A 23,226-nucleotide genomic window follows, 5' to 3' on the forward strand; every position below is an offset into this window, starting at 1 on the left:
GGCTTTTGTCACAGCTGGATGCTTTCAGTTTTCACAGTTTGTGGTAAAATACAGGAAAAACACTGAATGAATTTATTACAAGCTGTGGTTAAATGTGTGCAGCAGTGGGGTGCACAGACTCTGAAAGAGGCAGGAGTTAAACTTTAAGAAAGGTCAGTTTCTAAAATAATTCAAGCTCAGTTTTCTTACCTGAAAAACATTTTCATGAAACATTGTGAATTTGAATCAACCTCCTGAAATGTTTGGCTATCATGCTGGCTAGAGTGTTTGTTTGTTTGTTTGTATATTTCGCCTTTAAAAAGGCAAATTCATACTGTGTTACATTGGACTTTATAGGCATGTTTCACTTGACTCTCCCACAAGCAGTGATGGCCCAGCTGCTGTTTTCCATCAACTATCAAAAGCTAAAAAATACCTACTATGACATCAATTTGACGCAGCAGCAGTTTTGTGGCCTTAGGAAGGATTTCAAAGTGTGGATTTGAAAAGAACTCAGACAAAAGTTGCTGCAGGTGGTTATGTGACGTACACTATACTCCATTTTAGCTTACTTTAATTTCTGACCTTCTCTGAAATAAATACGTTATCGAACCTAAAAACAACAAATGTAAAATAAACTGACTGCGATATCAAACAAAAATCAAATAACAATATGTGATGTGAAAGGGACCGCTCCCATTCATAAACCCACAGATAATTGTCAGCAACAATTGATTTGGTTTTACAGCATATTCACTGTTTGCTTCAATCCCAGCACTCTCATCAGCCTTGTTTCCAGCAGCAGCAGGCAAAAAGCTCAGATAAACCAAGTGTACACTACATGCCATGCACCAAACAGCACACAGGCAAAGTTAGAGACAAGCTGGCAAAGTCAGTGGAACATCTATAGATGCCATAGCAGCACCAAAACAGAGCTGAAAAACAAATACGCTGACATACGCTGATCAGGTGGACAGGAACTCCAAATGAATGTTGATGTTGCTCTATTTCTGCTGGATGTGTAAATATGCAACTGTTTGCTAACATGTTAACCATGACAACTTCATATGGTGATAAAACAGTATTTCAGGGCTGTGAGTCGGTCAGATTGAAGTTGTGCCAGTTTTCTAGACTCTAAAACAAGTTTCTCAAAAAGCTAAATAAAGCTTTCACACAATAATTTACTTGTTTTGTTACTCTTACAGATCTTTTATCATTACAGAATTGCTTTTGAGTCAACTTCATATTCTGCCTCAAAGAATTCTGGGTAAAGCTGCACAATTTTTATTTTATTTTTATTTCACAAAGGAAAATCTGAGATTTGCAATTCAGAGGACTGGAACCAGGCTAGCACAACAGGCTGCTGCAGACAAGATACTGTAGAGAAAGTAATGGCTTTTTTCAAATATCTTAAATGTTCTTGCACATTACACATAAGTGTCAGAATTAGATTAATAAAATGTGGGGTTGTGTTTCCAAGCTCAACTTACACTCAACAGCCACTTTATTAGGTGCACCTGTTCAATTGCTTGTTATAACAAATAACTAATCAGCCAATCACATGGCAGCAAATCAATGCATTTAGACATGTAGACGTGGTCAAGACAACTTGTTGAAGTTCAAACCGAGCATCAGAATGGGAGAGAAAGGGGATTTAAGTGACTTTGTTGGTGCCAGACAGGCTGGTCTGAGTATTTCAGAAGGATTTTCACGCACAACCATCTCTAGGGTTTACAGAGAAGGGTCCGAAAAAGAGAAAATATCCAGTGAGCTGCAGTTGTGTGGACGAAAATGCCTTGTTGATGTCAGAGGTCAGAGGAGAATGGGCAGACTGGTTCCAGATGACAGGAAGGCAACAGTAACTCAAATAACCACTCGTTACAACCACTCCTGTCAGCTGGGAACAGGAAACTGAGGCTACAGTTCACTCAGGCTCACCAACACTGGACAACAGAAGACTGGAAAAACGTTTGTAGGGTCAGAATGTGGCGTAAACAACATGAAAGCACGGATCCATCCTGCCTTGTATCAACGGTTCAGGCTGCTGCTGGTGGTGTAATGTGTGGGGGAGATTTTCTTGGCACACTTTAGGCCCCTTAGTACCAATTGAGTATCGCTTAAACGCGACAGCCTACCTGAGTATTGTTTCTGACCATGTCCGTCCCTTTATGACCACAGTGTACCATCTTCTGATGGCTACTTCCAGCAGGATAATGCACCATGTCACAAAGCTCAAATCACCTCAGACTGGTTTCTTGAACATGACAATGAGTTCACTGAACTCCAGCGGCCTCCACAGTCACCAGATCTCAATCCAACAGAGCACCTTTGGGACGCGGTGGAACGGGAGATTCACATCATGGATGTGCAGCCGACAAATCTGCAGCGACTGCGTGATGCTATCACGTCAATATGGACCAAAGTCTCTGGGGAATGTTTCCAACACCTTGTTGAAAGTGTGCCATGAAGAATTAAGACAGTTCTGAAGGCAAAAGGGGTCCAACCTGGTACTAGCAAGGTGTACCTAATAAAGTAGCCAGTAAGTGTATACCTCTCAAATTTATCTTAATTATTTCATCTGAAAGAGTGACAGAATATTTGTCCTTAACTAAATTAGAATAAGAAACCTCTGTGACTTTAAACGTAACATGTGCTGATGTGGGGTAGCCAAGTACTGTAAGTGAGGTCATCTGAAACCAAACCAGCTGACTTTGTGTGAAACATGATTATTGCTGTATGACAGACATGTACAGGAGCACCGACAAACTCCTGTCAGTCTGAAAAGTTCTCATTTGCACAGTGCTGTCCTGCCAGCTGAGTACACCTCATGTACTGTTGTGGGTGCTATACAAATAAAAAATATGCAAACAACCTTTGCATAACAGGTCACATGTGAAAGTGCATGAATACATACAATGTAAAAATAGTATTATCACAGGTGAATTGTGTGTTTTAATGTGAAATTGTATTTTCACACGTGAAATATTGTTGATAGCAGGTGAAAAAAACCAGCGTGTTGGCAATTATATTTGCTTTGTATTGAAGAGTTTTTATTGTTCTTCTTTTGGTTTATTTGATTTGATCCCATTGTGATTGACGGCCTCCACCCCAGAGAAGACAGATAGCCGACAAGAAGCTTTTGATACAATGATTTATTTATGTGAATACACAGCTGCAAAATTCCAAAGTATTACAATTAAAACATTTATCATCCCTGAAATTGAACACAAATGACAGCAACATGGTCCAAGAAATCCTATGTAACTATGAGTAAACTTTGGGTAAATAAATAACAAATAGCTATGTTGATAAATGTGTTTATTAAACATGAAACATTTACATGCTACAGTTTATAACCAGGACTGTCAGCAATACAAAACCCATGCTTCTCCTCAGGCAACAGCTGTCAAAACAACAACAATGCATAATGATGCATGATGATATTAGAGACTGACAGTACGATGAGAGTCGGGGTTGCTGCTGAGGTTGTAAAGGATGTTTGGTCCTGCAGAAGTGATGCTGTGTTTGTGGAAAAGAAAAGAGAGCTTCAGATGCACTTGAGCAGGTACGAGTTGCAGTTGGCTCCTCTGCCGCAGTCACAGAGCTTCCCGATGCGAGGCCCGAACTTCATGGCACACCGGTCACCCATCCCACACTACCGGGAAGAGGGAGATTGAGAGGTCATTCAAATATAATCAGATACTTAGATTCCAAAAGTGACAATGATGTTTGACAACGTCATCACTGGCAGGAAGGTTATATATCAGTTTTCATGAAGACACATAGAAATGTATGGAGCAAATTAACTTTCCATTAATTAATTTGCTTTGATGAATTTTTTTCGTCTCCCATTAATTCTTCTGATTTATTTGACACAAGAGAATGAGGGTGAGCTGTTAATCACTCCAGAATTTTTCCTGTGAATTAATTAAATCCTGTTCATTAGCTGGTTCTGTCTTATTTCAGGAGGATTGAGAGGTTTCCGTAGCTTTTCTGCTCCCCTCTTTCAGCTAATTGGAGCTGAACAACAATCTTGATGAGTCTGTAATTGCACTGAGTAAAAGACTCTTGTTGGCATTTTCTTGTTATCTTTTAATTACAGGCAGGTATAGTTTGCTAATGGCTTTAATTAAACAACAGTGCAGTGATGTGAGTACAGAATACACAGGAGTAACTGAGCATTGTCAAACTAATCACTAAATTACACTCTTTACTCATTACAGGGCAGTGGTGGAAAGTAACTAAGTACATTTACTCAAGTAATGTACTTAAGTACAGCTCTGAGGTACCTGTACATTACTTGAGTTTTTCCATTTTATGTTAGCACTCTATATTTCGGAGGGAAATATTGTACTTTTTACTCTAATAATTTAATTTGATAAATTCAGTTAATACAGATTATTAATGAAAGGTAATATCAAATAAAATATGATATTAAACTACAATGAGCTCCACCTTTTAACAGCTGCAATATTAAAGTGATGCATAAATCTATCAGGGATGGTAATACAATAATATAAAATTCATTATTCTGAAATGGGCCATTCTGCAGAACGAGTACTTGATGCTAATACTTTTGAACTTTTACTTAAGTAAAACTTTTATTGCTTTGACTTGGAACACAGTATTTCCACACTGTGCTATTGCTACTTCTACTTAAGTTAATGATCTGTGTATTTCTTCCACCCCGTGTTACAGGAATAAGGTTAAAACTGCATTGCATGAATATATTGATTAAAGTATACTTACCAGTGGGATGCTTCCTCTTTTCTCCGTGGAGGAAATCCGATTATGCATCCTGCCCAGCAGAGCCTCCAGTGCTTCTATCTGCTCAGCAAAGATTGGTTCACAGAAACAACAAACATCAGGCCGGAGGAGAACGTGTCCAATCAGAGCTGTTTTTTCCCCAACTGTATATATTCTGTATTGACTTTCATTAACTCTTCATCAAAGCTGTAGGGTACTTTCAAAATCATGGTGCTGCGATTTTTTTAAGCTGTCTTCTGCATCATTTTATACACATTTTCCCAAAAATCTGCCTGATATATTTGGTATATTTGGAAACATCTCCATTAGAAGTTAAAATAAACTGTTAATACAGTGAATAAACTCTGACCTCCCTTTGACAATTATTGTCATTATAAATAATAATACATCTGTACAAATGCTATACATCTCTTACATTGTTGTCTAATACAAAATGATCTCATTTAAGTAATTTGAAATATTTTCTGTTTTTTTTCTATTAGGAAAGAAATGAGAAATCTGTTTATTTTATAAAATAAATCCAAATAAAAGAAAACGAGGATATGTATTTACATGTAAAGTTTTTAAAAAACTCAAAACTTTATTTTTCCCACCCAAATCTTGCTATGATGCACAGCAGACTTCTGACTGTTACGAAAACTAAATTCTACAATCCTAAACATGTTATTTATTCTGCTAAATAGGCTAAATCTTTCAGGTGTTTCCCAAGAAACGTGACCATGTAGCATTAAGGTTAACATCTTATACTGACCAGGTCTCGTTCTGCAGCTGGCTCTGGTTTGTCCACTCCAAAGTCCTCTGCGAGACTTCTTGGGACGCCTGACCGTGACACATGACCGAGAGCAGGCCGACAAGCAGCAGTACTCTGAGCATCCTGGAGCTATCCATGGTGCTGGTCTCGGTGGGGGAGGTCCCGACAGGAGCAAGCAGATCAGGACTGGAGGAGCAGAGGGTCGCAGCCGGTCCACAGGAGATCCCCCCCTCCACATACATTCTCCTCTCTTATACTGACTCACGCCCCGCCCGAAAGCCCACTGCAGGATTAGCATGCAGGAGAGTCTTGGATGTGGGCAGGGATCTAAGGGGTGGGTTAGGGTAGGAGGATAAACCCACCAATATATGAATCAGTCTAGATGAAACTCGCCACGTCTTGGTTGTAGTCCAAACTTAGGCTACAACAAGACAAAAAAAAAATAAATACAAAACATCCAGAAATATTAAAACTGCGTGAGAAAAGAGTCACATCAGGAACCATTTGGCCTCCAGGTGTCCACATCAAACACAGGAGCTACCGGGTCACGTGATGTTCTACTGTAAATTGGCTTTAATACTTATGTGATTTGAAAGTTTTTAGGCTGCTCGTTATAAAAACTAAAACAACTAAACTGTTGTTTTTACTCGCTAAAAAAAATCCATTGATTGATAAATATACCGTAATCATTCATTATAATATGCGTGGGCTAACTACAAAAAAAAAAAAGAAAAAAAAAAGTCAAAAGGTCACGTAATCTGCTGCAGGTATGAATTCAAGTAAGAGCACTATAAACACTCACAAAAGACAGATGGCCACCCACAGCTCCTCTTTAATGGCGAAGGAAATAGATTCAGGTCTTTGATGCTGGCCAGGTCGGCTTCAGGCTTAGACAGTGATGACTTTTCTGTGTTTAGTCTCACGGTTATAAAGGATCGTTTATGAGAGTAAACGAAAGAATACACTTCTTCTATCTAAAATGAAATTGATTTTTTTTTTTTGCCTTTGGGTACATGGAGTTTTAAATGATCAGACTTGATTCTCCACCGGCCACTAATGCCAGATACTGAACACATACCACTGATAAACAGATCCCGAACCTAAGTACCTTTTGATACTTCAATTAAGTATTTCTATTTTGTAGCACAAATGAGAACTGTCTCTCTGAATTCAGTGTTTTCTACATCTGGGAACAATTACTGTTAATAAAGCTGTTGATGAGGCTGTTGGTCCCACAGGACAGAGATCTATTCCCACTGAGAGAAAGACAACACTTATCTGTTTCAAACCATGGACAGATATCGATTTACGTCACATCTCCCTCTCCCTCTCTCTCAATTCAATTCAATTTTGCTTTGTTGGCATGAATGTCAAAGAAAATATTGCCAAAGCTTAAATGATAATACAACAATTAATTCATTTCATGCATTTCATTAAATAAATAACATAAAACAGTAAAAGTGTATGTTCATGTGTGTGTTTAAATAAATAAATATAAAAATAAATAAATAAAAACTTTACAGCAAATGTGTGTGTGTGCTTTAATAAAATAAATAAATAAATAAATAACATTTCTCTGTGGGCTTGTTTTCCACTATACTTGTAGGATCGGACAGTTTTGTGGAGAAAATTCTGGACCCCACAAGTTTAAAGGGCTTTTTGAGGGTTTTGGTTATAATTGGGTTAAGGTTAAGGTTTGGCATGTAGTTGTGATGGTTAAAGTTAGGTAAGGGGTTGGGAATACATTATGAGGGGTGTGTGCTGTGTTAAAATGGGGAAGAAGAACATTTTACCTAATAAGTTGATCCATTATACAACTACTTATTTATTTATTGGAATCATAATAGGCCTGTTTCACAAAAGACAGGTGACATGTCATAGCAGGAAAATCACAGGTGCATGAAAAATGAATAATATTAATGATGGCTGTCATTAATTCAATTGTTCCAGTTCCAGGGTCCTGGAATAGTGCACGCTGGCTCACTGTAATGGTGGTCCTATGAAATGTAGTGGACTGTTCATCCTGTAAATTAAATATACAAACAAAACTGTTGTGCTTAATTGACTACCTGGTTTGCAGCACTTATTTTTATAGAAACAATTAGGCCTATTTATCAAACGTATCATGTGAAAACACTTGTGTAATGTCTTCTGTTGCTCTGGAGGAGCTTTTCTCGCTTGGAGATGCAATTTTTAACAGAAAGCGCTACCACTACAAAAACTTCAGGTGTTTGAAAGATAAGTCCAACAAATGAGGGATTTAGTGTTTTTGCAGTTTGACCCATGCTAGGTAAAAAAACAGAATATTTCAGCATCTACAAAAGTACTCTAAAAGAAAAGGAAAAATATAGTTGGCTGCCCACTCTGTGGTTGAGTAGTTTGAATTATTAATAGGATATGCATTGTTCTCCCCTCTACTGCAGCCCTTCTCAAATATTTGGGGGGGTCACATCACAAGTAGATGCATAAATATCTACATGAAGTGATCTCGGAGTTGCTAACTTTAAGGCAGTTGCTACTATATTAGCCAGGACATACTGAGGTCCTCAATTTGACAACAACAAAAAAGTTTCTATAATTTTACAAGTGTTTGGATTTTATCTTATCTAATGGGTTAACTATGCTATGTCCATATTTTTTTCCATTTTTATTTTATTTGTATTTAGTTTGTAAGTCTTCAAATTGCTTAAACCCAAACATAATCAGTTTTACTTTTATTTCTATGGTATTGTATTTATTTACATAGGCCTAACATACATACTGTTTTAATTTAAATATATTGACTTTAATACTACAATCTGCCAATAAATTATTCACCATATGAACAGAACCAAAACTCCTTTATGCACTTTTATAGACAATCTCCCATTTTTCCCGTGAACTCTCAGGATCCCACTTAACGTCTCCTAAAGGTCCCCGGACCCCAGTTTGGAACCTGCGCGGTCTCGTGCGGGCAGCGGACAACAGGGGGCGCTGCGACAGCAGTTTGGCCGCCTGGAGGCATCTGAGCTCCGTTTCCTGAAACGCATACTTCAGGATTAGGAACACACCCAGTGACATCAGGGGTTTGAAGAAGAAGAAAAAGTCTCAAGTCAAATTGTGCAGAGGAGCAACTAGAGGGCCGAAAGGTCCTTATCGGTTTTCTCTCTGTGTTAAGTGTTTTTGGCTGCGGAGAGTTTGGGAAACAAGCTGTTCAGACTGTGCGTAAACTTTTTACTGAAGCGAACCGTGGAGCGCAGAGTCGCGTTTCTCAAGAGAGGAGGATGTCAACTTCAGACGAGGCAGACGGGCTCCGGCCGAGATATGGCTGTAAGTTCAGACTTTCTTCTGCTCACCTTGAGATGCCAGGCAGGCGGCTTCCCCTCACACTACAGAGGGACAAGCTACTCCGGGCCACAGCACCGCTTCTTCACATGCAAACGACCCCAAAACTTCAGAAAAGTCTCATGTATTTGTTAAAAGCGCTCACTGCTGGAGCGGGTTTTATGTCTGACAGCATGGTTACAGCCTATTTATGACTTCCGCGTTTTTATACTGTATGGCAGAGTTGAGGAGAGCGGCCTGCTTTCAGAGTTTCACAACTTTTTAGTTAGTTATTACACACATGTAAAAAGACAGGACAATTTATTCAAACTTTAAATTTGAGTGTGTGTGAGTTCTTCGTGGACCTGAAATGACCCAATAACCACCGCCCATGGATTTATTGAAATGATTTCACTTCTAAATCCCTTTGGAGCAAAGTTAGAAGAAACTGTAAGAATGAATCATCCATTCATCATTTGGATTTCACAATAAAACCGTATACTCCTTTAGCCATCAAACATGGAAAACAAGAAGCAATTTGCTCCACTGACAAATCCCAATTTAACATTTGTGAATACATATCATCGGTCAGACAAACTTAGAAACTGGTTCCGAAGCAGACATTGATCAAGTTTTCACTGCATGTAGTCTCGGTCTTTGTTGAAATGAGAATTTACCTGTTGATCCCACACAGGCTGAGCTCTACCACCTCAGACCTGACAGGAGGATAAAATGGGGCCTCTTTGTATTGCGCGCCCTCCTCTCTCCCATCCCCCTCTCCATAATTTGGGAGAAAACTTCTGTAGGGATATATAGGCGGAACCACTGCTCTACTCTGGTAACCTCACAGGAATCACCCTATAAACCCCACTGCATTGTTTTTTGTTTTCAGTGTATGAATAAGCACGCCATTTAAGACAAAGGCATGACCACATCATGGAGTCCCGACAGCCCTGGGCCACACTGAGCTCATGTGTTAACTTTCTACACAGATGACTAATAAATAAGGCTGGTTTCCTTTGTAAAACACCTCAGTATATTGACCTTTTAGAGAGGCCTGGGAGCTGGATGGAAACTTTTCCCTGGTTATGCAACCATGGAAAAAGTCACTAAATAGCTATTTGTTATTAAATCATTCAAAATTTAAAACATAATACAACTTTCTTCAGTGATTTCTTTTTCTGCTCTTTTGGCAAATCAAGCAAGAGATTCAGAGTGTTATGGTGATATTGCTTTGAGTCATTAAATTCATTCCTGTTTTTGATGCAGTTTGAAATTGCAAATTGAAATTTTGTGTATGTTTTGGGTGCCAGCTGTCCTGGATGGCGTGGAGCGGCTTACGGCGGAGGAGATGGATGAGCAGCGGCAGCAGAACATGGCCTATGAGTACCTGTGTCACCTGGAGGAAGCCAAACGGTAAGAGCTGGAAGACAGTTCGCCTGTGAGTGGGCTGAACCTCTGCAAGCTGCAAAAAGAGAGAGGAAGAGCCTGCGATGACTCCGGCTCTGATTCATGTCGCAAATGTCTGTCACTCTAAGGCTCAGCATTTCAGTTCCAAAGAATTATATTATGTAGAAAGAAATATAGAGCGGCCATTAGGGATGCAACTAACGATTATTTCTAATATCAAGTTTAGCCCATTCAGACTTGCTGTTAATATCCAGTTCAGTGAAGTGGACAATGTTTTGATTGTCTGATGTCCACTCACTCGCTGGTATAGGCACCAATATTGACCTTATTAAATGGATTGGGTATCGTCCATGACGCGAGTGATCCACATTAAATACAGGCTCTCTCTGTCAGTGTCATTAGAAAATTCATGGTTTCCATTACATTCAGTCAAACAGGCCACTCACTGACTGGCTGGTTTTCAGTGCCACAGCAATTTCTGGCCTCATGTTGCTTTCCAAAAGTTTCACTCAGTGAGGGGAAACATATTTTACATGTGGTTAAAAGTGAGCACAGACTGGTGCGGGGTATTAGCGGTAGTAGCAACTGAAATCTCTCACAATCTGAGATTCAGACATTCAGACTTGTTTTTACTCTGCAGTTCAGTGCAGTGCACTTCAATGACCTCTTGGTCACTTCTTTGACCTCCTGGTGGTCAAACCTCAGTGTTTTTTCGGTACCGACTGTAACACAGAGAATCAAAAACTGTCAAATACTGAAAGTTGCCATTGAATGTCTGGTCAGATTAATCTTGTTAAGTATTCTTTGATCGTTTCCACATTTAGATAATGATCCTGCCAGTTTTGATCTTTTATTTAACATCTTTGGCTTCTTGGTTTTGTAGAAACCCTTGAAACATTTAAAAGTCCAACAGGTCTGCTCCATGCAATAAAGTAACTTTTTTTTTTTTTTTCCTCTGGACAAGACAATATAATATTCACATTAAAGAAAATCTCATTATGTATGAAGACAATGGTGATGTATGTAACCAGATTTTGCACTATAGAGCAGATATAGAGGTTAAGATGATTGTAGAACATAACTTTATATTCAGCACATAGTCCGACTTTGCTAACTTCTGCTATTATGTGATAACTTCATTTATGAGGAAGTAGGTGAGTTATGTTAATAATTGCAGTTGTGCGCGTGCACAGAGACACAGACACACAGACACACAGAGACACAGACACACAGACAGATACGTGTGTGAGTTGGCTGTATGATTGCTTCTAGTGACTCTGGAGTCAACCTCGCTGCGGGCTCGCTGATTCAAAAGGGGAAGGATTGTGCGAGACAGGAAGTGACTCAGTCCCTGTTGATTTTAGTATCTCCCACTGTTGCCACAGAAACCCACAGTTGTCATAGCAACAGGTTCCGGTGTGAGTGCAGGAGTCCGTGCTGCGGCAAGGTTGTACGCTCTGATTAAAAAAAAAAAAAGCTAAGCGGTTGTGTGTCTGCGGCGTGTGCGTTTGTTGCCCTGCATCCCTCCCTCACCTGCTCTGTTATCACCGTCCACCTGGGATGTTCAGGAAATTCCTGGAATGATTTATGTTTTGTCTGTGCCCATTTTTCCCTCCAAGCGTAACCTCGACAGTTTGTGCTCTTCTTTATTCCCCATAACAAGTTTCAGAGCATGTCCCTGAACTCTTTGTTGGTACTGTGTGTGTGTGTGTGTAAATTAGTAGTTATCACCAAAATAAGAGCATAAAGAAGTAAACATTTTCTTTCTATCCAACAAAAAGATAACCCTAGTCAAAAGAAAATACACTAATGAAGAGAAATGGACAGAACAGCTCCAGTAGCTGGTTTTTAATTATTCTCCTCCTCCTCCATGTTCTTCATGCTCATGACTCGGCTTGTCCTTTCTAAGCTGCCACATCACCAGTTCCAGTGACAGGATTTCCCCCAAGAAATTTGCATGCCAGGGTGAAATTGTTCAGAGAAAGCGAGATGCACTCCTTGACCAAATGTGGTCTTTTACTCAACCTATTGTGATGGGACACACAATGTTTCATCTCTGTCCAGCACAGAGCACAGTGGTGATTTTTTGCTTTGCTAAATGAAAGTAAATGTGTTATGAAATTATGTTTTAACAGGGCTATTTAATGGCTATTGAGTTAGCTCTTTCTGGCAAGTAAGAGGGTAATTAGTAGTCTATATGAAAAGATGAGCCACTGTATCTTCTTTTTCAAAAATATGCAATTGCTTAATTATGTTCCTGATTGTACCTCGGTGTACTCTGTTAAACCATGTTTGTAGACATGTACATCTGCTTTTTTTCTTCAAATGGATTTCCAGCAGAGTAAGTGCTGCTAACCCCTGCAATTGATCCAGGATTTGTTTCGAAGGGAGATTGAGGATTTGTAATTTAAAACACGCTTGATTAGTCAAAGGTTTCACCAAATCCACCAACACAGAAATATTCTGCACAGAACTTGAACAGTAAAGTAGGCTACTTTCAGGATCTTTTAAAGGCAGGATTGTTAAAGGGGACCTTTTATATAGCTTTTCCTTATTTTCTGTCATATTGATATATAATTTTACAATGTCGGATGTTCATACTAAACTGTGTCAGCGTTTCCAAAAAATGTAGAGTGAGTAAAAAGAGAGAGAGTAAAAATGAGGTAAACGTATGCCAAAGTAATCCCGGTGAGTAAAAAGCTCATGCTTCAGGCTGCTCTGAATACTAGGTTATTTTTATATTTTTTTTCTACTTTCCTGTCGAGCTGACGTCAGCCAGGCAGGGATGTCCTTATACAGTCATCTGCTCATGATCTGCTTCAGGCACGACACGCCCACTAAGTACACCCACCCTCTCAGTCTGTCTGTGTTTGACCGCTCTGCTCAACAATGCGCTCTCCGTGGTTATAGAAGATTTGGCTAAAGAATAAAGTGATTCAGGGGAAAAAGTACTTAACAGAGGAGCTTTGCGTTACTGCGTTTTCGTTTCAAAACGGAGGCCTTTCGCTACATTTGCACCTCCCATCCAGACTAAAACGGCGAAAAAGACCTAAAATGGACAAAACGCTGCCAACCCCGTTTTTTGGTTTTGAAACTCCGGAGGGCGTTTTAGAGAAGACGGGCAAAAATGGACAACTTTAGAAACAATGACGCAGACGCTCACGCTTGGCTCTCTGATTGGGTCTTCTAAGTCATGCAAAGCAGACACAAGGAGCTACTGAGAGAGCTTTTGACTTGGTATTTTTATTAAAATATTCTGTACCATGCAAATAACACTTACCTGCCTACACTTTTACTGTGCATGTTGCCGTTTACTTTGCGACGACTCCCAGTCTGTTGTCCGCCACCACAGTCCCGTGTTACAATGAGTAACAGTCCCTGCTCGTTATTGGTCCATGCAAAAAAAACAAAAAACAAAAAAAAAAGCTGATTCTTAGTCTGTAGTACTTTATTCTTTCACCAAATCTTCTGTAACTACGGAATAGTCCATCTGCTTCATGTTTACACCAGCACGCGTATGCCCAGTGTACCTGAACGGCCACTAGATGTGTGTTTTTCACTCGTTTTAAAGTAGACAGAGATCAACTCTAAAACGCTGGTGTGGACGGAGATCGTATTCGTGTTAATTCTCCATTTTTAAACTAAAACGGATTGCTTGTTTCAGACAGGATGAACTGTGGGGCTGCATAAAGAGCCAGTATAATAGATAGGTTTTTTTGAACATTGAAAGCATGCAACACAACTGGAATCCCAGAATAAAACTACAAAAATGTAGAGCTAGAAATTAGCATAATAAGTCCGCTTAAAATAATTGCGTGTGTTGCTGCTGCAGTTGTTGTCACCTAAACTGGTGCACCTTCACACTGTGGGGAACACCTGAGCCTTCAGGGGAGTGCTGGGAGGAGGAATGGAGTTTGTGATGATTCTGAGTGGTATGATGGGAATGCATCTGACAGGTGCACAGCATGGTGTGAGACCATAACTGCGTGCCTTGTGGGAATGGCTGCAGGAATGCATTGTGGCTCTGTCACTGTTAGGACTGGGACTTTATAGACTGGGCTCAGTCTCAGAAAGAGATGCAAACTATTTGTTATCACTCTTATTTTCATGTTTCCATCAAATGTAGAGAAACGGCCTTCTGTGCACATTATCACACCTTATTTGAATGCGTGGTGACCTGTTCACCTCCTTTTGTTTTTTTAAATAGTAGATTTCTTGCAATGCTTGGCTCTAGGGCTTCAACTATTGACCGTTTTGTTTATTGATGAATCTGTTAATTCTTCTTTGGATTACTGGATAATCAGTTTAATCTATAATGTCTTCAAATTGCTGGTTTTGTCCAACCAACAGTCAAACTCAAAGATACGCAATTGACAAAAATGTTTAGAAATTTAAATTAGTATAATACTCATCGATTATCAGAAATTGCACTGTTTCTTTTGGATTAGTTGACGGCCTCGTAGATGTTATTCTCTGCTTTTCTTTCATCAAATTGAACGTCTTTCTCACTATGTTCAATCGTCGTTCTTCCTTTCACCCATTCGATGCTTCAGTCTCCCTGGGAATGCAGGTGTATTGATTTGTGCATTGTGCTATCACTGCTATCGCTAATGATAAATGACACAACGTTTGAAGTCAGGATGTCATGACTGCTTCAACACCTCTGTCACATGTCGTCCACATTTGTCTCTTGCTCATTTCCTGTCACCCTGCGCTGTGTGCAGTGAAGCTGACTGTAAATCACTCGCTCAGCAGATCTTTTCAGCGAATGACGTCGTTATTTTTGGGCGTAGCTGAAAGGTTTTGAATTCACAGGTGAATCATAATCACACGGATCTGACAGCACAGTGACAGCTGAGTGAAAGTGGAAGAGGAGCGTTTGGTTTGTCTTTGGAGGAGGGGAGGAGAGAGTGTCTATGATGGTACAGTGGAGTTAGTTTGGTGTTTCATGTTTACCTGGTTCCAGTGATGTCACTGCATTTCCAGAATCTCAGCAATTAATTTTGGAATTAATTGATGCATACATATAAATCTTGTCAACTGAGTGGAAGGACGACAACAGCTTTGAAAATTAGACCCAAGTGGCGACAGACTGGAAGACAGGAATACACTTTTTTTAAACAATCTTGACTTTCATTTAAATTTCAAATATTTGATTAATCCCTTAATATCAGTGCAATTCAGTAAAACTGACCTAACCGTGGATAAGATTCAAAACACGATTTAAACAAAACATCATGTTCGTTTTATTCTCTCTATTTTCAATGTTGAAATAGAACTTTATTGTCTACCAGAGTGGAAAACTGTTACCAAAACATAAAATCAGCATGAGAACATATAACATGTGAAACAATTGTGGTAACACTTAATTATAAAGTACATTACAGTACATTAATAACAAATACAAATAAAATAATTACTTGACTCACTCCAGTAAAAAAAATAATTAAAACAAAATAGTACTACAATCAACTCAGTATCCGTAGTAAATAATTGCACCCATTCAGATTTTTGGAGCTGGACTTCAACATTAAAATATTGTGAAACTATAGGGAACTAATTCCAGTGGAGCTTGTGTTTGTGTGTTGCGTTTTCCCTCTGTCTCTGTCCCACTCACAGCCGTCATTCGTGGGAGACCTTGTTTATACAGTGCTAAACAATATAAGGTACTGTAATGACTGCTTTAGTGGGAGAGCTGAATGGTAAACCAACAGGATTTACTCCAGCGCAAGTGCCAGCCTGCAGGATGTGTTGCATAATAGGTAGAGTCTGTCTCAGTATCATCCTCCCTATCATTCTGGCTACCTAAACTTTCCAAATACTCTTCATTTACTACACCACTGATGGTCCCCATCTGTGGTACTCGTCGCCTCCGTCACTGTGGTGAGATGAGCAGTGAGTGGTTCACTTTCAGGTCTATTTACAGCACACACACACACAGATCTTTTGGATTTAGACTGGTGTCTAATTAGTTTTTTGTGTAATTGTTTAAATGACAAGGTTCTCTATAACCATGGAATTGCATGACAGTTTAAGGATTTGAGGGGAAAAATGCACTATTGAAAATGAATGTTGCTGAAAGTACTTTACTTTCTTAAATCGAAGTACCAAAATATACTTTGTGTTGAGTTTGCACCAGTGTTCCGTTATAAAATTAATTATTTTACCAGGCTTTTATGACTTGAAACATCATACTTCAATACATGTCACTTTTGAGTCCTTGTGTTTCAACAAACGACCTATTTTCAGTCTTAAAGTATTAGAAGGTCTTTGTCCTCTTCTGCTACGGCAATAGTTATTATTCGCCTTCTTGCTCAGAGTTAAATGAAAAGATTGGTTCCACTCATGTCTGTATAATAAAAATACGGTCAGTTTTAGACTTCTGTTTTTGTATTGGTTAAACAAACTAGATGTTAATTACTGAACTTTAGAGGTGCTGGTAGGTGTAACTGTGTACTTTCCATTACTTCCTACACTCTAAAAAACCCAGCAAGTGACTATTTTGTACTATTGACCTTTTTTCTAAACAAAACTGTAGTAACAATAAAGTAAATAACTGGAAACTCTTACAGTGTAATTTTCCTATTAGTAGCCAACCTCAAACCTGATCATTCTGTCATGTTGAAGCTTGAGTATCAAAACTGTGTGCTGGTTTTTCAGAGATGCTGGACTTTGACTTTAGTTTCACATCTGAACATGAAGAAGATAGATTGAGTCTGCATAAGCAAACTCATGGGTGTCTAAAAGTAGTGAAAAAATACTCTAGCAGAGTTATAGTTTGATTGACTCCTTAACAAGTAAATGCAAGCCTAGAGGCTGGTGTGTTACGTAATTTGGGATGACATCCAGTTGAATTCCCACTCAACCATGGCGACTATACACTGTTTTAAAGCACAGTGCTTTACAACTCTATCTGTGTAAAACAACACACAAGATCTCAGTGTCCCTGTGACAACAACCTTTCATCGGAGCTGAGGATTATGACTGTCGAGATTATGACGGGGTTTTTCCTGGCTCAAATTGAGCCAGAGGTGGTTTATTGCAACAAATAAAGGTGCCCTGTTGAACGTTAAATCAAAGACAACATAAAGGCTCATTTACACATTCAACAAACTCACTGTCCTGATTATGAGACAGCGCCCCCGCATCAGCATAATGCTGCAGTTGTAGTTACAAATGACAGAAATCCTCAAAGTGCAACATTTGCTAGAAAATTGTGTTTACCATGAAGACAGCGTCAGAGGTTTGTCGAGAGCTGGAGGCCAGATTTAAAGCGGCATCTGTGCAGGAAAACCCCTGCTTTAATCAAAAGTAGGACTGCACGATATGGTAAAGAAAAAAATCATATTGAGATTATTATGATCACAATTTGTGGTAACGATCAGTTTTGCATCACAATTTTCATTTTCTCTGAACAAACTATTAAAATCGTGATGATGTGACATTTGTTGGGGTCTTTACCAAACAGACGTGTATTCTTAACACCTTGGCTCAGTTTCAGACAGCAGGATTAACAAACTCTGATCCCAACCCTGAGCTCTGAGTTGATTAAGTCTGAGATGAGCCTTGGCAATGGGTAAAGAAAGAGCAGAGCCTCCATTTTAATTTGGTGGTGCAAGAAATATATATGTGCAGACGAAGACATTTTATCTGAAAAAACAGGAGTGCAGAAAAGAGTCAGTGAGTTAATACTATTACATTTTATTCATCGTAGTCCGATCAGTCATCATTCAGCAGACTTGAATTTACTTAATAGATAATAAAGTTCTGTATGTTATATTCCATTTTTAAATATATTTATTCAGCTGTAATCTGACAGGACAAAATGCTGGTGGCAGTAACTGGGGATGAAAATATAGATTAAACAGATAAAATTTTGTCTGACCCAGTAATAAATTGTTCGCATGTCATTTATATGTAGCTTTAGCAATATTGTTGTTATACATTCATGCCAATAAAGCTGATTTGAATAAATTATTATTATTAATTTGCAGTTGAAAATGGGTGGGGTACTGATGGAGCAGTGGATAAGACGCATGCCTTTGGTGTGAGACCCGGTTTCAACTCCTCACTGTGACACACATCCACCAATGTGTCCTTGACTAAGACACTTTACCCCTAGTTGCTCCAGAGACGTGTGATCTCTGACACATAAAGCTATTGCAAGTCACTTTGGGGGGAAAAAAAGTGTCTGCTAAATGACAATAAATAAATACAAATGAAAATGTGTCAAGGTTCAAACTGACTGTACATTTATAGACGTCTAGTTTACGTTTAAAATATCTTTGCTAATTTTGCATTTAATGAAATCTCCTTAAAACACATTAAGACTAAATGCAGCTAATACTCAAACTCAGTCCAGTTTTAGAATCTGAAAGTTGTTTTATCTGCACGACAATTATCCTCATCATCTCCAACATGATAACTATGATAGGAATGTACCATCAGTGTGACTAATCACAGCATGAAAACTCTTCACTTCATCTTCATATATAGTAGATTAGTGTGATTTAAAAATTGATTATTGCAGTAATGTAGCACACGGTAAATGTTTCCCTCATATCAGGCTTAACAAACTCAGAGTTTTCACTAAACTCGCATTGTGAAACAGAGAGAACAAGATTTGTAGGCCTATGCTCCTTGTGGCACTACAGTATATGATTACAATACTATTTATATTTCTATCTCGATCATATTTCGATAAATTGTGCAGCCCAAGAACAGTAACCATTGTACTTGGAGTAATGGGATTACCCTGCATCTTAATTTGATTTTGCTGATTATGACCTGAATTCCATTTACATGACAGTTTGGATTTTTATGAAAGTAGTACAGTCATATAGTAATGCGTGTTAGCAAAGTTTACCTGTGGTTGGCAGATTTCCTCCGCACCGTCACTTTTTATTGCACTGGGGTAACATGCAATCCATTCTGGTTAGGTCATACTGACAGTGTATGTGTTTGTGCGCTTGTTTGTGTAACAGCCAGGTCTGACTGCTTAGATATGTTGCCTCTGACAAATAAAAATGTACTGAATGACAAAAAGCTGAAGTTACCTTGAGAAGAAATTGTTGCTGTTGAATTGGCACAATGATATATTTATTGGGTGACATTATTGACATTTGACAGTAAGGTAACATGTCGCTTGTTTAGTTTTTTGACTCTTTGTGTGCGTGCGTGTGTGTGCATTGAAATACTTTAAGGACAGACTGGTTAAATGAAATGTGTTTCTGCCATTATGGAGTAGTAAGCAATGGGGCTGAACACTGGGAATTGACATCCCAATATTCACAGGGGAGTTCTCTCCAAACTCTGCTCCCCTTTCCTGGGAAAAACACTTGCAGGAACACAGGATTTTAACGTTTGCGTGTGCTTGTAAGTTGTGCATATTAGAGACCATTGTACATCCTTAAACTAAAACAGTTTAACCTCCAAACATTTGTGGTGTGACCGTGACATGCTGTTATGATAACAGTTAATAAAACTTTTCAGATGCAGCGATGTCTGCCAGTTCTGCTAGTCGGAGACACTGAAAAACTGAAGTGTGCAGACTTCTCATCATCTGTTAAGTTGTGACACGATAACCAAAGTTTCAACACACTTTGTCGCTACTCATATCACTTATTTGTTTGAGGTGTGGGAGCAGGCTAGATTTTGCAACAACTCTATTTTTAAATATTCCCTCAAGAGAAGCTGTTTGTATAAAAAGAATGAAATGAAGAGTCAAAGGTTTTCATATCAGTTCTGCATTAGATTATACTCTTCCATTCTTTCTTCCTGTACGTCATCTGACAACCACCATAATAAAACGACCCAGAAATAATTTCTGTCACTTTTTTTTGGTTCACCGGCAGCCGAAGTTTGTGCTAAAGAGGTTGCGAAATGTATACATTTAAAAAAAAAAAAAAAAAAAAGGATTACTCATCCTATGCATTGCCAAATGACAGGAGGGGAAGTAAGCCAGACACAGATAGTAGATTCACTCTAAATTAATATTCTAATTTCAAAATAAAAGATGCCGTTTTTACATTGTAAAACACCCTACATGAGTGTCTTGCTTCATCAGTTTAAAGCTTTTCAGAATTTCACTCTTTGCACTACGATCCTTTACTGAAAGACCAGCCCAGTTCCTCCTGAAGCTCTGGCCATTTGCCTGTAATTTCCTGTTTTCAAACAGTTTCTAAACACTCTTGTGAATAGCTGCTGCTGCAATGAATATTGTGTAATGCCGGGCCATGACATTGTGTTGCTACGAGGAGAACAATGGCACAAGAGTCATGTGTTCAAGCCTTTTCATAGTGATATGATCTGTTCTTAGGTGATTGAGTCTGATGACCTACTGGCCCGCTGTAAACAATTTTTTATGTTTTGTCCAAAGGAAAACCCCCTGCATTTTTGTTATTTTATTCAGAGCTGAGCTGATAAGTCATTTCACTTGCTAGTCGGTTGATAGAAAATTAATCTGTGACAATTAATTGTTAAATTAACCAAAATATTCAAGGGTTTCAGCTTCTGTTCTGGTCCTTTTTAATGTGAACAGAAATAAAAAATAAATAAAAATAATAAAAATGTCACCTTCAGCCCTAGAATGTGGTGAACATTTTTCACTGACATTTTATAGACCAAACATTTAATCAATTAAAAGCAATCTGCAGATTTGTATGGATAATGAAAATAATTTAGAGCACAACCTACAGAAACTTTGCTCCTATGCAAGAAAAGTGTCACAGCAGCCATTCAAAACATCCAGAATGTATTTCAAGGCAAAAGAGGGAAGAATGTAGTATATAGAAATGAAAAAAGACCTGTTGAAAATGTAGTTTAAAGTTTTAAATAAACCCTAAACCAATTCAGCCTCAGCTTGAGCTTAGTTCTAACGTTAGCATATGAACATCATATCTGTTTGCAGATAGCGGGTTTTAAAAGGGGTTATATCATGAACCATTTATCATATCTGATCTTGTGGACTGCCTGTTTAAATGAGCCTGAGTCACACAGCCTGGCAGGCAACAGTTGAGACTGTGGGAATAAAAAGGGAATGAAAGGGAGAGGGATCAGTGCTCCATAAAGGCCCTACAGGAACTGTCCCGGTCCTGCCCCTCCTCCACAGCCTCTCATCTAACCCTCTGTGAAACCTGAGACTACAGATGTCTCTTCTGGTTAGGCTATACATCAATACAAGAGCAGTTTTTGAATCCTGTATAGTGATGAAACCTTTCTACAACTACGTCAGCCCTCAGCTGATATTTGCATTCAACAGTTGTGGCTCTAACGCTGCAGGTCAGACGTGAAGGATAATTGTTCAGAGAAAGACTCTTTCAGCACCACAGTAGTCACAACCATTAATAGTGCTGTGCTTTTATTAAAGGAAAGTGTCTTTAACTGAACATAATGGAAACTAGAGCAAGGGTTATACTATGAAAATGTGAATTAAAAGCATTTTTTATCATGTTTCATAAATATTACAGTAACCATTAGTATAATGTCAGTAGTAGACAATAAATGTCTCGCGTCTTTTTTATTTTTGATAGAAATGAACGCTTTCAACAGCCTGGTTCTATTTCAGTCAAATTGCCTTTCTTTTATGATAGATGCAGCTTTCTTTTAAGCATTGACATTTAATTTACTTATTTCTGCACCATGTTTACTGAAACAAAATGTGAACTAATAAGTCCATTGTTGTGCCCATTGCAGTTTCCCAGAGGCAAAGATCACATCCTCAATTTTTTCTCCTGGCCGACCAATAGTCCAATGCACAGTATTTAGTTTCTGTTATATAAAACAGGCCGGCAAAGCCTCAAATTTTTTTATTGGATTTTAAACCTTTTCACTTCCCTTAAAATACAGAAATGTCTATGACTTTGACTCCCTTATATTGTATGAATACTTTCACAAGCCCAAGGAGTTACAATTATCCAGTAATTCATGAGCAAACACAAACATTAGAGGAAAGTGTGTGTGCTGTTTTTTTTTTTTTTTTTTCTAATTCTGTCTTCTTATCTTGCTAATTAGCTGACAACTCCCCAGATTTATCTTACGGCCCCTTGGGGTTTGGAATCGCTGACTTAAAACTTTGTGTTCTTTCAATCAGTATATGGACCAGACGTGACTTCATTCTTTTAGGCTTTCTCACAAGCTTTCAATAAACATACACAGAGAGGTCAACGTCACGACCTGTGAAATTTGTTGCAGTGTAAGAGCCCCAGACCTTGTTGAAAAAGGAAACATGGTTGTTTATTTCCCCCCACTTTAACACACTAAGCCTGGATTTCACACAGTGACACAGCAGGTTCAGTCTCAGACCAGCTGCTATCAGGCTGTTTGAGGCGAGTGCTGGGAGGACGAGGTCAGTTGGTGCACAGATTCCAGTGTGGCAGCAAAGCATGTAATGGACAACTTGGCTCTCGCTCATCTTTTTTTGTGTTCCCTCTGGTCATTTTTCTCCTTGTGTTCTACCATCCCTTCCTTTGTGCTTTGTCCTTGTGAAACAACACCGAATTTTAGCTTGTTGAGACCCAGAAGTTCATAGAATGTCTTGCTGGTTAAACGCACTTTTCTTAAAATTGCATTTTAATACTATCTGTGCCTTGACATTGTGCTGCTGCCAGATAAGGCTCCTCACACATGATTAGCCTTTACAGCTATTCCATAAATACACTTCCTTGTCTTTCTTTTTCAAACACACTTGGATTCACAAATACTTTTACGATGACGATACATAACAGGGCATTGTTGTCTAAAATTAGCACAGTTTTTTTTGTCTTGTAGTACCTGTTTCATGTGTTTCTGGTCATTATTGAGACCATGCACATCAGGGGGTTTCCCTTGCCTTGCCCAGGCTCTTTACCTGAGATTCAAGGTTCAAGGTGTTGAGCACTAGAGTGGAGGAGGTGTGGCTGCCAACTTGAATTGTCTGGGGTCTGTTTGTGAGGTTTGAGAAGTACAATATCCACTTGCAGAGTGTTTAGTTTGCTTATCAGTTTCATGGGGGAGATTTGTTGAATGCTGAGCTGAAA

At 38.8% G+C, this 23,226-nt stretch overlaps 2 protein-coding genes across 2 annotated transcripts in view; one reads left to right on the plus strand and one right to left on the minus strand.

Moving 5' to 3' along the window:
* Nucleotides 1-3,122: 3,122 nt before the first annotated feature.
* cartl (cocaine- and amphetamine-regulated transcript-like) lies at nucleotides 3,123-9,468 on the minus strand. The gene is given in 5 exon segments (XM_038701480.1): nucleotides 3,123-3,634; nucleotides 4,729-4,806; nucleotides 5,498-5,550; nucleotides 5,553-5,824; nucleotides 8,833-9,468. Coding segments are annotated over 4 exon segments (426 nt in total). The 5' UTR covers nucleotides 5,740-5,824; nucleotides 8,833-9,468; the 3' UTR covers nucleotides 3,123-3,526.
* iqgap1 (IQ motif containing GTPase activating protein 1) overlaps nucleotides 8,761-23,226 on the plus strand; it is a 47,555-nt gene continuing 33,089 nt past the window's right edge. Inside the window, exons 1-2 of the mRNA XM_038701479.1 lie at nucleotides 8,761-8,806; nucleotides 10,114-10,216. Coding sequence (XP_038557407.1) covers nucleotides 8,761-8,806; nucleotides 10,114-10,216 — 149 coding nt within the window. The remainder of the gene's footprint in view (nucleotides 8,807-10,113; nucleotides 10,217-23,226) is intronic.

This window comes from Micropterus salmoides, unplaced genomic scaffold, assembly GCF_014851395.1.
Source record: "Micropterus salmoides isolate LMB-PRFRI ecotype aquatic unplaced genomic scaffold, ASM1485139v1 Ms_hic_scaffold_6, whole genome shotgun sequence".
NCBI classification, from domain to species: Eukaryota; Metazoa; Chordata; class Actinopteri; order Centrarchiformes; family Centrarchidae; genus Micropterus; species Micropterus salmoides.